This window comes from Syngnathus floridae, chromosome 10 (genome assembly GCF_059516105.1).
Source record: "Syngnathus floridae isolate MCC-2025c chromosome 10, RoL_Sflo_1.0, whole genome shotgun sequence".
In the NCBI taxonomy this organism is placed as follows: Eukaryota; Metazoa; Chordata; class Actinopteri; order Syngnathiformes; family Syngnathidae; genus Syngnathus; species Syngnathus floridae.
In genome coordinates this window covers 6,726,202-6,738,327 of record NC_142422.1, presented here as the reverse complement: position 1 = coordinate 6,738,327, position 12,126 = coordinate 6,726,202, and the positions used below count along the sequence as shown (strand labels likewise).

Here is a 12,126-nt window from a genome sequence, read left to right as displayed (position 1 = left end):
ATTCCCCACCCAACCATGCATTGCTATATGTAGGAAACTGTTCTGAGTGGTAATGTATGTACATTTGTTTTGTTGTAGGTCAGTGGGTCCACTGGAATACACGAGTGGAGGAATATGTGTATCCCTCAGAAATAATCCCAGAGTACAGCTCCATTTTGGTACCCAATGTGGACAATGTTCGAACTGACTTCCTGATACAGACCATCGCCAAGCAGGGCAAGGTGAACAACAACAACAACAACAACCTTTTTGTCAACAATGAGTAGGTCGGTGTTGGCAGAAATTAGTATGAGCCAAAGGTTTTGAATAATTTTGAGTGCTTTAATTGGCACGTTTTTTATGTCTGTTGAAATTGTTCATTCATTCAACATTTCAACATTTGTGAGAAGATAGAGGTCACTTACTGTTCTCCTTTACCCTTAAAGTCAGCGCTCTCAGGTTCTGATCAGGGATGTACATCTTTAATTTATGCATTACATTATATGATGATTTCTGGCTGGCAACCAGTTGAGGATCCCCTGCGAACAGCCCATTGTCAGCTGGGATAGGCTCCAGCACGCCCGCGACCCTCGTGGGGACAAGCAGTATGGATAATGGATGGATTATACAATGATTTCCCAGTGCATTCAGCTGTCATTTTATCATTGGTCCTGGGACCGCTTGAAGAGCTCTTTTCATCTCGTTGAGTCATGTCAACTGCTGCAGTTCAGTTCACTTCAACTTCAAGTTTTTGAGTGACCAAATGAATGGCATAATGGGAGAAAATTCCCAGTTTTGTTTTAACAATCAGAAGAGCAACTACGGGGTCGACACCCAAAATGCTTGATGAATTCCTTGATAGGTATTTTTCAATCATTTTGTTCATATACTTATCACTCCGCAGATCTCTACTAACGCTTGAGAGTCCCTTCGAATCGAATTCTGTATGATGATAGAGAGGCTTATTTCTTGTTAATTAGAACCATCTCTTACACAGTTTTAATCGATAACATCACAGCATGACCCGTTGCTGCTATGCTTGAAAAGCAGATTGAAATAGTGCAGTCTGAAAAGACCTTTAAACGCGTTACAATATGGAATTCATTACAAGTCCTATTTGTGTGAGCATGCATGCAAGTGAAACAAGAGAAAGTAAAACGTTTGGAAGGGGTTTTAAAATTCTGATTTGAGCTCAAAATAGCTCTGACCCTCATCATCAGGTCAATGCCAAGCCATTCTCTCATGGGCACAGTCCGCAATACAGAAGGGTGGGGTGAGCTGCGGTTCATGCGGCGTCTTCAGAATTTTGTAAAACTCACAAAATTGACTAACACCGCATCATGTTTTTTAGGCCGTTTTGCTGATTGGAGAGCAAGGGACAGCTAAGACAGTCATGATTAAGAGCTACATGTCAAAGCTCCATCCTGAGACACACATGGGAAAGAGCATGAATTTTTCCTCTGCCACCACACCACTCATATTCCAGGTGCAGTACAACCAACCAGCTCCTTAGACTTGAATAATTTAGTCTTCTGCTGCATTTTGCTTCAACCCACCGTGCACAATGCTCTAGGCTCATCATCTGTTATTCCTTAAAAAGAGCAAGTTAGATTTAAATGATTTCATCAGCCAGAGACGGACGGGTATGGGAAGTAACATTGATTTGCGCGCCTGATTGACAATCTGCTGACTGAAGGTGAGACCACTGTCTTGTCCCTGTCCATGGCTTAGCAGTATTGATCAGGCTGTCATGATAGATTAAATCCTGCAGCAGCTCTGTTTTCATCTCTATTTTTTATTCTCATCTGCTTCTTAAGAATTTTTTCCCTAAATTGTGTCCTGTTCTTTCTTTTGAAGAGAACTGTTGAGAGTTATGTGGATAAGAGAATGGGGAGCACTTATGGACCCCCAGCTGGGAAAAAAATGTCAATCTTCATCGATGATATCAACATGCCTGTCATCAACGAGTGGGGTGATCAGGTTTGGAATTCGATTAACATTTGAAAAGAAAAATCACAAATAACTCCCACTGTACTTCTGGTCTTGGACACAGGTGACAAACGAGATTGTCCGTCAGTTAATGGACCAGAATGGGTTCTTCAATCTCGAAAAACCAGGGGAATTCACTGGAATTATTGATGTCCAGTTCCTGGCAGCTATGATCCATCCAGGAGGAGGCCGTAATGACATCCCACAGAGACTCAAAAGACAGTTTTCCATATTTAATTGCACACTGCCCTCCAATTCTTCAATTGACAAGATCTTTGGTAATCATGAAACCAGTCGAGTTAGAATCTGTATCCAATATAGTCACTAATTTGTAGTCAGTGACAAAACGAATGCTACCGTTTCTGATTTCTGATTTGTTAGTCACTTTATGCCATCGACATTTTCATGCAGGTGTGATTGGTGAAGGCTACTTCTGTTCAGGCCGAGGGTTTGTTGATGATGTTCGAGGTACAATAACCTTACTGGTGTCTACGACTCGCCATCTTTGGCAGATGACAAAAGTTAAGATGCTTCCAACTCCTGCCAAATTCCATTACATCTTCAACCTTAGGGATCTCTCCAGGGTTTGGCAAGGCATGCTTAACACCAGTGCAGAGGTGGTCAGCTCCACCCAGGTGAGACTTTTCAATAAATTTACTGAGACACTCAAGTATACAATATGAGAATTAGCATGCAGCAAATACTGCAGACAACCTTGCTATTCAATGAAAGGCTTATAAGGTGTCTTGCGTTATATTATCTGGGAATTAATATATCTATAATTCAATAATACCTATGTTTATTCAATTTTTGTGATGAATTTATTGAACTTTTAAAGGAAATTAAAAGTGTACCAGTAATTATGCTGCAGACCTCGTCTTTTGTGTGGAGCAAGCCAGCAAGTGTAATTACAGTCTGGAATAAGCAGTGGCCAACCAATAGCAACAAAAAATGTTTTTAGTGTGCTTTTTGTGTGGTTTCATGTAATGTTGTTGACTATGCTCAAATATTAACAACATTCATTTACAGCTAATGACCTGAGGCTTTATTGCAGTTGCCAATTATTTTTCAGGTGCTGCTGGCATTGTGGAAGCATGAATGCAAACGCGTGATAGCGGACAGATTTATCATGCCTGAAGAAGTGGAGTGGTTTGATCAGGCTTTGGCAAAAGTGGTAGGGGACACTCTTGGCGAGAAGCACAAGAACATAGTAGATGTTGGTGTGGACAGCTACTTTGTTGACTTTCTACGAGACTCACCTGAAGCATCAGGTAACATAAAACGATTCGTTCAACTTTATAACAACAACATAATTAGTAGGCCTAATCTGAAATATCTTTATCACAGGAGAGGAGCCAGAAGATTCTGACATGGATTTACCAAAAGTGTACGAGACCATTGAGACATTTGACAGTTTAAAGGGAAGACTGAACATGTTCTTGGGTCTTTACAATGAGAGTGTCAGGGGTACTGGCATGGACATGGTCTTCTTTCAGGATGCAATGATACATTTGGTCAAGGTAATGTCTGGCTCATTTTGAACTATTCACACAGCCCCTGTTTGGTGTTCTTTTTTTATTGACCGCTTGTATTGCTTTTACTAACTGCTTGCATGATTTGAAATGAAGTGTGCTGATATTCAACTTTTTAGGTAAAAGGTGTCCAATAGCATGCTGTCTTTTGTATGACCTTGTGATTTTTTTTTTTTTTTGTGTGCGCTTGAATAAGGTCTCAAGGATTATCCGGACACCTGGAGGTAATGCCTTGTTGGTTGGTGTTGGAGGTTCAGGAAAACAGAGCTTAACTAGACTAGCCTCATTCATCGCTGGCCACAAGATTTTCCAGATCACTCTTACACGGTACTATTGCTTTTCACGCACATAAATGTTGTAAAAAAAAAAAAGATGCAAAACTTAATTATTGAATGAGAAGGAGAACTGTGGCAATCACATTTTGCAAGAATAGTAACACAACGTTTTTTTATTAGTGAGTAGAGCAGAACTGCTTTGCGTCATGCATAGATGATGAAATTTACTTTGGGAGTGCAGTCCATCCAAATTGCTATGCACTGAGAAAACTAGTTGACACTAATTGGCACTTCGTTTGCATGATTTGCTTCTGCAATACAGAACACTGTGGCATAGACTTAATCAGCTTTTGACAAGGCTGAGACGTTAGATGCCCAGGTTGCTTTTGATGGCTGACAAGATTTTGGTTATTAATGGCAATCAAAGACGCATCCCTCAAAGCTTCCCAGCCAAGGGCAAATATTAAGAACTCCAGCATTTGGCGATTCAACAACACTGGAGCACTGATTTCCAAATGCCATGCAACATTTACACTGACAAATTGTCCAGTTCTGTTTTCTCCTCAGCCCAGGTACGACACTTTTAAGGTTGTCTACGATTCATCTGTAGCTCAATACCAGCGTTGCGGCACTTCAACAAATTCCTTCATATGTCTACAGCAATAATCATTTTTAGAATGACAATGGCACTTTGTTGAACAACAACTCTGGAGGCTATTAAACACGATTTAAAGGTTCAGATGCCCTGTTTCAAGCAATTAAGTGGTTATCATCTGACACCATTCATTTAAATTATTCAACTTTTACATCAACTGTATAAGATGCTGAATTTGTTTTTATTAGCTGTAAGCCATCATCATTACAAATAAAATTATTGACATTAACAGACATTGGGTTTGAGTTTCACAGTTACAATTGAACGACTAAAATGAATGACACTTTCCGCAATTTTGTAATTCATTCAAATGCAACTTTATGTGTTTAGTAATGTCATTCATTTTTTCCAGTTCCTACAACACATCTAACTTGATGGATGATCTAAAAGGTTTGTACAAGACAGCGGGTCTGCTTGGAAAAGGCCTCAGCTTTCTCTTCACAGACAACGAAATTAAAGAGGAGTCCTTCCTTGAGTACATGAACAACGTTTTGTCATCTGGAGAGGTGAGGAACATGTGTCAAGGGATGTAGACATATGGATAGACCTTGCTTTCTGCAATGTACTGTACAATACAATTTGAACATCATATTCTGAAGATGAATCCCAACTACAGCACAATTCTATGTAAAAATCAACATCTTGCTGATCTTAACTAACTAGACAACAGCCAATCAGAATGATTAAAAAGGTCCCACGTCGGACACCATTCTGTACACTGCGTTGTATGGCTCTTTCATTCAAAACATATCTGAGCAGCACAATGACAACAATCATTTCACTCATCACAATTCTAAATGTTGCATTTTATGCATTATGAGTGTATCGAGCAAGATTCCTCACATCCAGGTGAGGCTCTGCCTCCCCCTGCCATTACTGACCTTACATAGCTGCTCTTGCTGGAGGGCTCATATTTGGAATACATGACTTTGAGCATGTGCACGCTTCTTGCACAGTGCACAGTGACATGCATGATAGTGTAAAATTGTCCAGCTAGAACATATAGTCATCTTTTAAATTTCCTACTAGAACCAGATTGTCTGAGGAAGGACCAAATATCTGCAGTAAGGATCAATTGAAAGTTCAAAATGCTTATTTATTTTCTTTCAGCAGTAAACATTAATGGTAGTTTCAAGGTCTAGTGCCTCCGTTCACTCATTTTTCTGATTCAGTGCCTAGCACTACAGGCTGTAATGTGTTTTAAAAGCAAACAAAGCTCTTTCATAGCACTTCTTTTCTCTTTTATTCGCTTATTATTATTATTGGTTTGTTCCTTCAACTTTTGCACACATATTTGTCTGCTTGTCTTTCTCCAGACATTCAGTACTCTCTGTTATGGTTAATTTACCTTCCATTCACCTCTTGTTATCTGGTTCTCCTCTCCCTTTGTTCTCTCACAATTGTCTTTCATTACCTGTCTTTCTTTTCCGCCCTTGCCCATTCCAACCAAGAAGCTCACCACTACCTTCTTTTTTCATTACCTCACACCTTCTGCTCCCCTTTCTTGCTTCAGAAATATTTGTGCCAGACATTTTTATATTGTGATTTTGTAAATCATTTTGTAATGATTTTTTCTTTTTTTTTTGTCTTTTAGTATTTTTCTTGTCTAGCGCAGATAGAAGGTGGTGTTTATGCTATTGTGTGCCAAAGGTTAGACCTATTTTTAGCTACTTTTTGGCACGAAATTTGCAGATGGGCTGGGGGCATGTAATAAAATATGCTGGAATGCCTAATAAGGTGTAAAGGGTTAACAAATATACAAAAATGCTAAACTCGACATGCACAGGCAAAAATGAAGACGTGCTTGTTTTTTACACCGAGCTCAGTCTCCTTTGTGTCTTCTCTTGCCAAATTGGCAGGTGCTTCAGGGGCATGTCAGTTCCATCCACTAAAGCGCTCAGCGTGGTGCAAAACAGGCCCAAACACGATAAATTGAACTTGCCCCATGTCAAAGGGACCTTGAGTTGCTCCTGATGCTGCATCATCAGTAGAGAAATTGAAGAGACAGTGTTATAGCACTTTAAGTATCTTGAAGGTAGAAAAAGCACTTCACAAGTGAAAGGCCATTTACATAATTAAGTGTAATTCAAATTAGGCCTTTTGGTTCTTCGGAATACTTTTTTTTACCTATAAATGTGTTGCTGTTTTGTTGGTTTGCAAACAATGCTGTCTTCAAAGATGCTACAGAGCTGGAACTAAAAGCTGAGCTGAACCCTATCTTTTCAGTGTACAGCAAAAAAGAAAAACAAAGATTGATAGATTAGTCTTAGTAGTAGTTTCTTTCCTCCATACCATTCACCTTTTTTTTTTTACAATCCTTTTTGTCTGCTTCTTTTTCCATTCCTTTGCTTACCTACCTAAATGGCAGCAGCTGCTTAACCAGAGAGATTGAATTGTGATAGGAACCAAGGTATTGTGTGTGTATTTGTTTGCATTAGGTTTGAATGAAGGCATGATGGACATAGAGAGAATTTGATGGTATGCATGTGAGAGAGATAGCAGAGATGGTGTTGAGAGGCAAAAAGGGGGATGAGCAATGCTGCTGAAGCCTTGAGGTCTTTGTTGGCCAGCAGATGGTACGGGAGAGGTGCAACAAACACGCACAAGCATACGCACTCAAACACAGACAGGCTGCCTCATTAGCATGTACCATAATAAAAAGGTGAAAAAAGCATGAGCACTACCCCTGTTTTTGACTGTGGAAAAAAACGACATTTTAGCAGACAGCCGATAGTGTTTTTGCTTTCTGAGATTTGTATTAGAAAACTAATTTGGCACTCACTGGCCATTTTTCTACTGCGGATAAGATTTTTTTTTTTTTTTTTTTTTAATGGATTTGAATGCTGATTTTTTTTCCCCTAAAAGACCTAAAACCTACATAAGACAACCAACTGGATTGATTTCTCTGGCATTACTGTACTGCTTACCAATTTCACACCAATCTATATTACTATATTTTCAAATATATTGACAGAATTGGTGGTGGGGTGGAAGAACGGGTGGATGTTTTTTGCTAAAGGAGACTGTGTCATTGCTCACTTGAATAAACGGAAAAGGGTGGCAAAAGATTTTTATGAAGCACGTATCATTCATGTTTCCCAAAATCAGTAGTGTCATCTTGTGCATTTTTGTCCTCAGGTATCAAATCTGTTTGCACGGGATGAAATAGACGAGATCCTCAGTGATCTTGTCCCGATAATGAAGCGAGAGTTTCCAAAACGTCCACCCACCAACGAAAACTTGTATGAGTACTTCATGTCACGAGTTCGAAACAACCTTCACGTTATTCTGTGCTTTTCACCTGTTGGGGAAAAGTTCCGAAACAGAGCTCTAAAATTCCCAGCGCTGATATCTGGTTGCACTATGGATTGGTTCCGACGTTGGCCTAAAGATGCTCTTGTTGCAGGTACATACCAACACGTGGCATGTTGATAGATTATAACATGTAGAGATTTTACAATCGGTGTTTTCATTGCTTCCTAAAAGATGTTTATTTCCTTAGCTTCCCCAAAAATATTTAAGCCAAAAAATATAAAATTGACCAATCACTTTTGTTGCTTTGCTGTTGCTCAGGCATTGCCATATGAAAAACATTTCAATTTTATTTTCCTATTCAGACTGACTACATTATGTTGCCAGCTGCTGAATAAATGACAATAAAGTCTGTATGATTTCTGTAAATGTACTTTCTGTAATTCTGGTCTTTCTCGCTGTACTTTGTGTTTTCAGTTTCAGAGCACTTTGTGTCTGCGTTTGATATTGACTGTTCACCTCAAGTCAAGAGTGAGGTTGTTCAATGCATGGGCTCTTTTCATGACGGAGTGGCTGAAAAGTGTGTGGATTACTTCCAGAGGTCAGACAGTGATCAGCTATTCCAGACAATTTGTCACTATGCATGTTAACAATAATAAAACATAGCAGCAGATTTAGATGAAGGATGCTGCCGTCTGTCTGTTATGCATAACAAAACAAATAGAACAAAATCCAGCTAACTTAAGCCTTTACTTTTTTACACGCAAGTTTTAAAATCAGCATTTTATAGCTCAATTTTTTTTTTTAAATTTTCATTAGTAATATATCTTAAAGACAAATAAGCATAAATATGTTTACGTTCTCACTTCAAATATGCTTCCATCCATTGTTCTTTCTTGGAAATAAATGAACAAAATACAATTTATTACAAATCAAGTGATGCACAGTATACTAATTTCACTGCAGATATCGACGCTCCACTCATGTCACACCCAAGTCCTACCTATCCTTCATCCAGGGCTACAAGAACATCTATGAGGAAAAGAGATCGGAAGTTAAGACTTTGGCTAACAGGTAAACCCAAAACTCGCAGCTCAACACTGAAGAAAGCCGGAAGACATGTATTATTTTTTTCAGCTTTTCTACTGTCTGATTTTCACATTAATGTGGCATAAGTGCTCAACATAAAGTATGACTGAAAATAAACTGGAAAAGTATGTCTGACCCAAACCGTATAGTCATATAGACAAACAGACATGTGAATGTGCTTTTTGTGATTTGTGGTTGTGCTTTGTTTGTTTGACAATACTGTTCGTACACCTAATTAGGATGAACACAGGCCTCCAGAAACTAAAAGAAGCATCTGAGTCGGTAGCAGGACTCAGCAAAGAGCTGGAGGTAAAAGAGAAAGAACTACAGGTGGCCAATGAAAAGGCTGACATGGTGAGTTTTAGAAGCTGTAACTTTTAACTGAATATTAATTGATTTACAGTATTAATAGATGTTTTTTTCTCTCACACTAGCATGTTTACCCCAAGCACATTCAATTAGGGGTAAACATCAATTACAAAAACATAAATAAATAATCCCCATAGAATACCTCATTTTCATTCAAACTACGGCATTTTACATTTTGTACGGCTTGGCAGTAAGAGCTTACTACCAAGGTGATTTTTTTGTCTACCGAGATGACTAATCTTTACTGTGATATGTTTGCTTTATACAAATATTAAGAGTTGTGTAAGATTTGATGTACTATTTAATGGAAACTTGTATACTTTATAATACTTGTCTTTCAAAGGTGCTTAAAGAGGTTACAGTCAAAGCCCAGGCAGCTGAGCGAGTTAAAGTGGAGGTTCAGAAAGTCAAGGACAAGGCCGAGGCCATTTTAGATCGGATCTCAGCTGACAAGGCCATTGCTGAGCAGAAACTTAAAGCTGCCAAGCCTGCACTGGAAGAGGCCGAGGCTGCACTGCAGGTACAGTGTTGGACTAACAGAATATTCTCAACGCCATGTTCCTTTGAGATGTCTTATTGAGCTTCCATTGTTGTATGTTCTTGCCATGTGGTCAGCCTAATCATATATAGAAAGACAAGACATCGGTAGCCTAATGAAACAGATGAACTCATAGACAAAACCAAAGAGCAATACTATAAAACTTAAGCGCTTGACTGTGTCTAAAACAACACTTCAAAAAAGATCAATGACATGAGTGCCATTTAGCAGCAGTACATAAGTTTTGCCTCCATCCCTGCGCCTCTGGAGGGTTTTGGTGTGACAGCGGGGCATGTCTATAGTTAGCACGTTGCTTTTGGCTGAGAAGCTGTGTTGTAATTAAAGCATGGCTCCCGGGTGGTTAGTTGCATGCAAATCAACAATGGCAGGTTCCTGATTATAATTTTTATCTTGCTGTGGTGGATGTGAAACTGGATGCATCCTAAAAGGACACATTAGTTTCATTCTTTTGAATATGAAAAATAGACCCTGAGTGTGATTGACTGTATATGGCAAGCTTACAGCTGTTCTGCACCTGAGATAAGGTCAAATGTTCCTTGTTACTTGATGTAAAATGGTGTCGCTGCTTCTTTCTTCTTTTTGCAACACAATTGTTAAATAGATGTGATTTATCTTCTGCCTATTATTGTTTTAAATAGGGAGGAAATGTGGAGTGAAGCACTGTTGTCGTTGGAATTGTTGAAATGATAAATGTAAATATATGCTTTGTGAATTTGGAATAATAATATGTGCATCACTGAGGTATTGTTATATAGTCCTAAGCAGACATTTCTTAAGCTAAGGAGTCCGAAAGAATTGATCATATAAAGTGCATTACCGTAATTTCTGGCCTATAAGTCGAACCTGAATATGAGCCTCACCAGCTATTATTAGTGAAAAATCCAGTTTTGTTTATATATAAACCGCACCGGACTATAAACTGCAGGCATTTTAATTAAAAGTGCTCATTTCCATTATCTATATTACCAAAACAAGTACTCTTACAATATCATACAAATTATTAAAAATCCATGGATAAGCCGCACTGGACGATTAACTGCAGCGTTCAAAGCTTGTGCAAAAAGAAGTGACTTATAGTCCGTAAAATACAATTCATAGAGGTGTCATTGAATTTTACAGAGTGCGATGAAACCGCTACGGTGAACTTACCAAATATATCTTCTATGAAAGATACAAAACCTGTCAATATTTACAGTTCGTCTAATTTATTTTAACTGTTAATTAAATGTTTTAAAATGTAAATGTAACCAAGAACATTACTGGAAAAATAATGTGATTTTGGATGTAAAATCCATTACAGCTAGTTTTGGACTTTCAGATTTGTTTTAATTGCACAACTTTGTCCGTCAATCAAAATATGTAAGAGACACATAAGCATGAATATGTCCACCTAACTCTCAGACATTTTCAGGTATTATATGCATTGTCTGGATAGGCTCACCTTTATGTTCTTTTTCTGCACTGGAGATGATTACGTTAAATTACTCTAAAACTGTGCAGTGAGCAAATATAAATAAAAAAAAAGCAGATGAGATGAGAAGATAGGGTCTCCAAAGGTTGCTCTCAATGTGGAATGCTTTGATTTTAGCTTCTTCTGTCTCTATAATTGTATGGGTCTCTTAAAGTAATCTTAAAAATTGTCTTTACTTACATGTGTGTTTATTCCCTCCTTTTAGTCCTTAAGCGTCCCATGTTATACATTCTCTGCTCTTAACACTGAAATGTAAAAGATGTGTGGGATTTACATGGTCATAGGAAAAGAAAAGGGAAAGCTCATCTAACTTTGACTCATCTAGTGTCTAATACCCCCTCAAATTATCCATACAAGTCGCTTACTTGTTAAACGATTTGAAGTTATAGATATTTATTTAGTATTTACAATTCTGAAACTCAAGTTTCATGAGAACAGTTTGCTTAGAGGTCATTTTCTATCCCAGCATGTTGTGCTTCAGTGTACAAAGAAAACACAATTTGGTATGGAGAAACACATCCCTGGCCTCAACCTCACTTCAAAATTGATTCCACACTTATGTCTAAATCTCTATGCATTTGATGCCACTGTTTTGTTTTGGCTCTTATAATTTTGCGAGGTTGAAAACATTCGACGGGCTATAACAGGAAAGTACTAGATGAACTGATATGAATGAAATGTGCAAATAAAATATACAGGTTATTAAATGTAGTATGCATTATGGCTGGCCCTATTGTCATATTTCAAAATCGATTAATTGTACAACCTGATGCTGGCAAATGTATTCTTTGATTAAAAACAAACATAATCAGTCTGTTTTCATAAGGAGTACGGAAATCAGAATAACTATTATTGAGAGCCTGAAATCAGAAGATTTTGCAGATTTTACTTTTAACAATGGCTTTAAACCATTACTCAAAATAGTTGTTGATTAATTTGATAATGAGTTAATTGCC

At 38.1% G+C, this 12,126-nt stretch overlaps 1 protein-coding gene across 1 annotated transcript in view; it reads left to right on the top strand.

Annotated features, from left to right (window-relative positions):
• The window catches only part of dnah5 (dynein, axonemal, heavy chain 5), a 57,532-nt gene that overhangs the window by 26,149 nt on the left and 19,257 nt on the right, over positions 1-12,126 (top strand). Inside the window, exons 52-65 of the mRNA XM_088388125.1 lie at positions 79-221; positions 1,331-1,465; positions 1,837-1,959; positions 2,033-2,246; positions 2,380-2,603; positions 3,041-3,239; positions 3,316-3,488; positions 3,697-3,827; positions 4,783-4,936; positions 7,569-7,836; positions 8,160-8,283; positions 8,649-8,756; positions 9,011-9,125; positions 9,484-9,660. Of these exons, the coding sequence (XP_088244251.1) occupies positions 79-221; positions 1,331-1,465; positions 1,837-1,959; positions 2,033-2,246; positions 2,380-2,603; positions 3,041-3,239; positions 3,316-3,488; positions 3,697-3,827; positions 4,783-4,936; positions 7,569-7,836; positions 8,160-8,283; positions 8,649-8,756; positions 9,011-9,125; positions 9,484-9,660 (2,288 nt within the window). The remainder of the gene's footprint in view (positions 1-78; positions 222-1,330; positions 1,466-1,836; positions 1,960-2,032; positions 2,247-2,379; positions 2,604-3,040; positions 3,240-3,315; positions 3,489-3,696; positions 3,828-4,782; positions 4,937-7,568; positions 7,837-8,159; positions 8,284-8,648; positions 8,757-9,010; positions 9,126-9,483; positions 9,661-12,126) is intronic.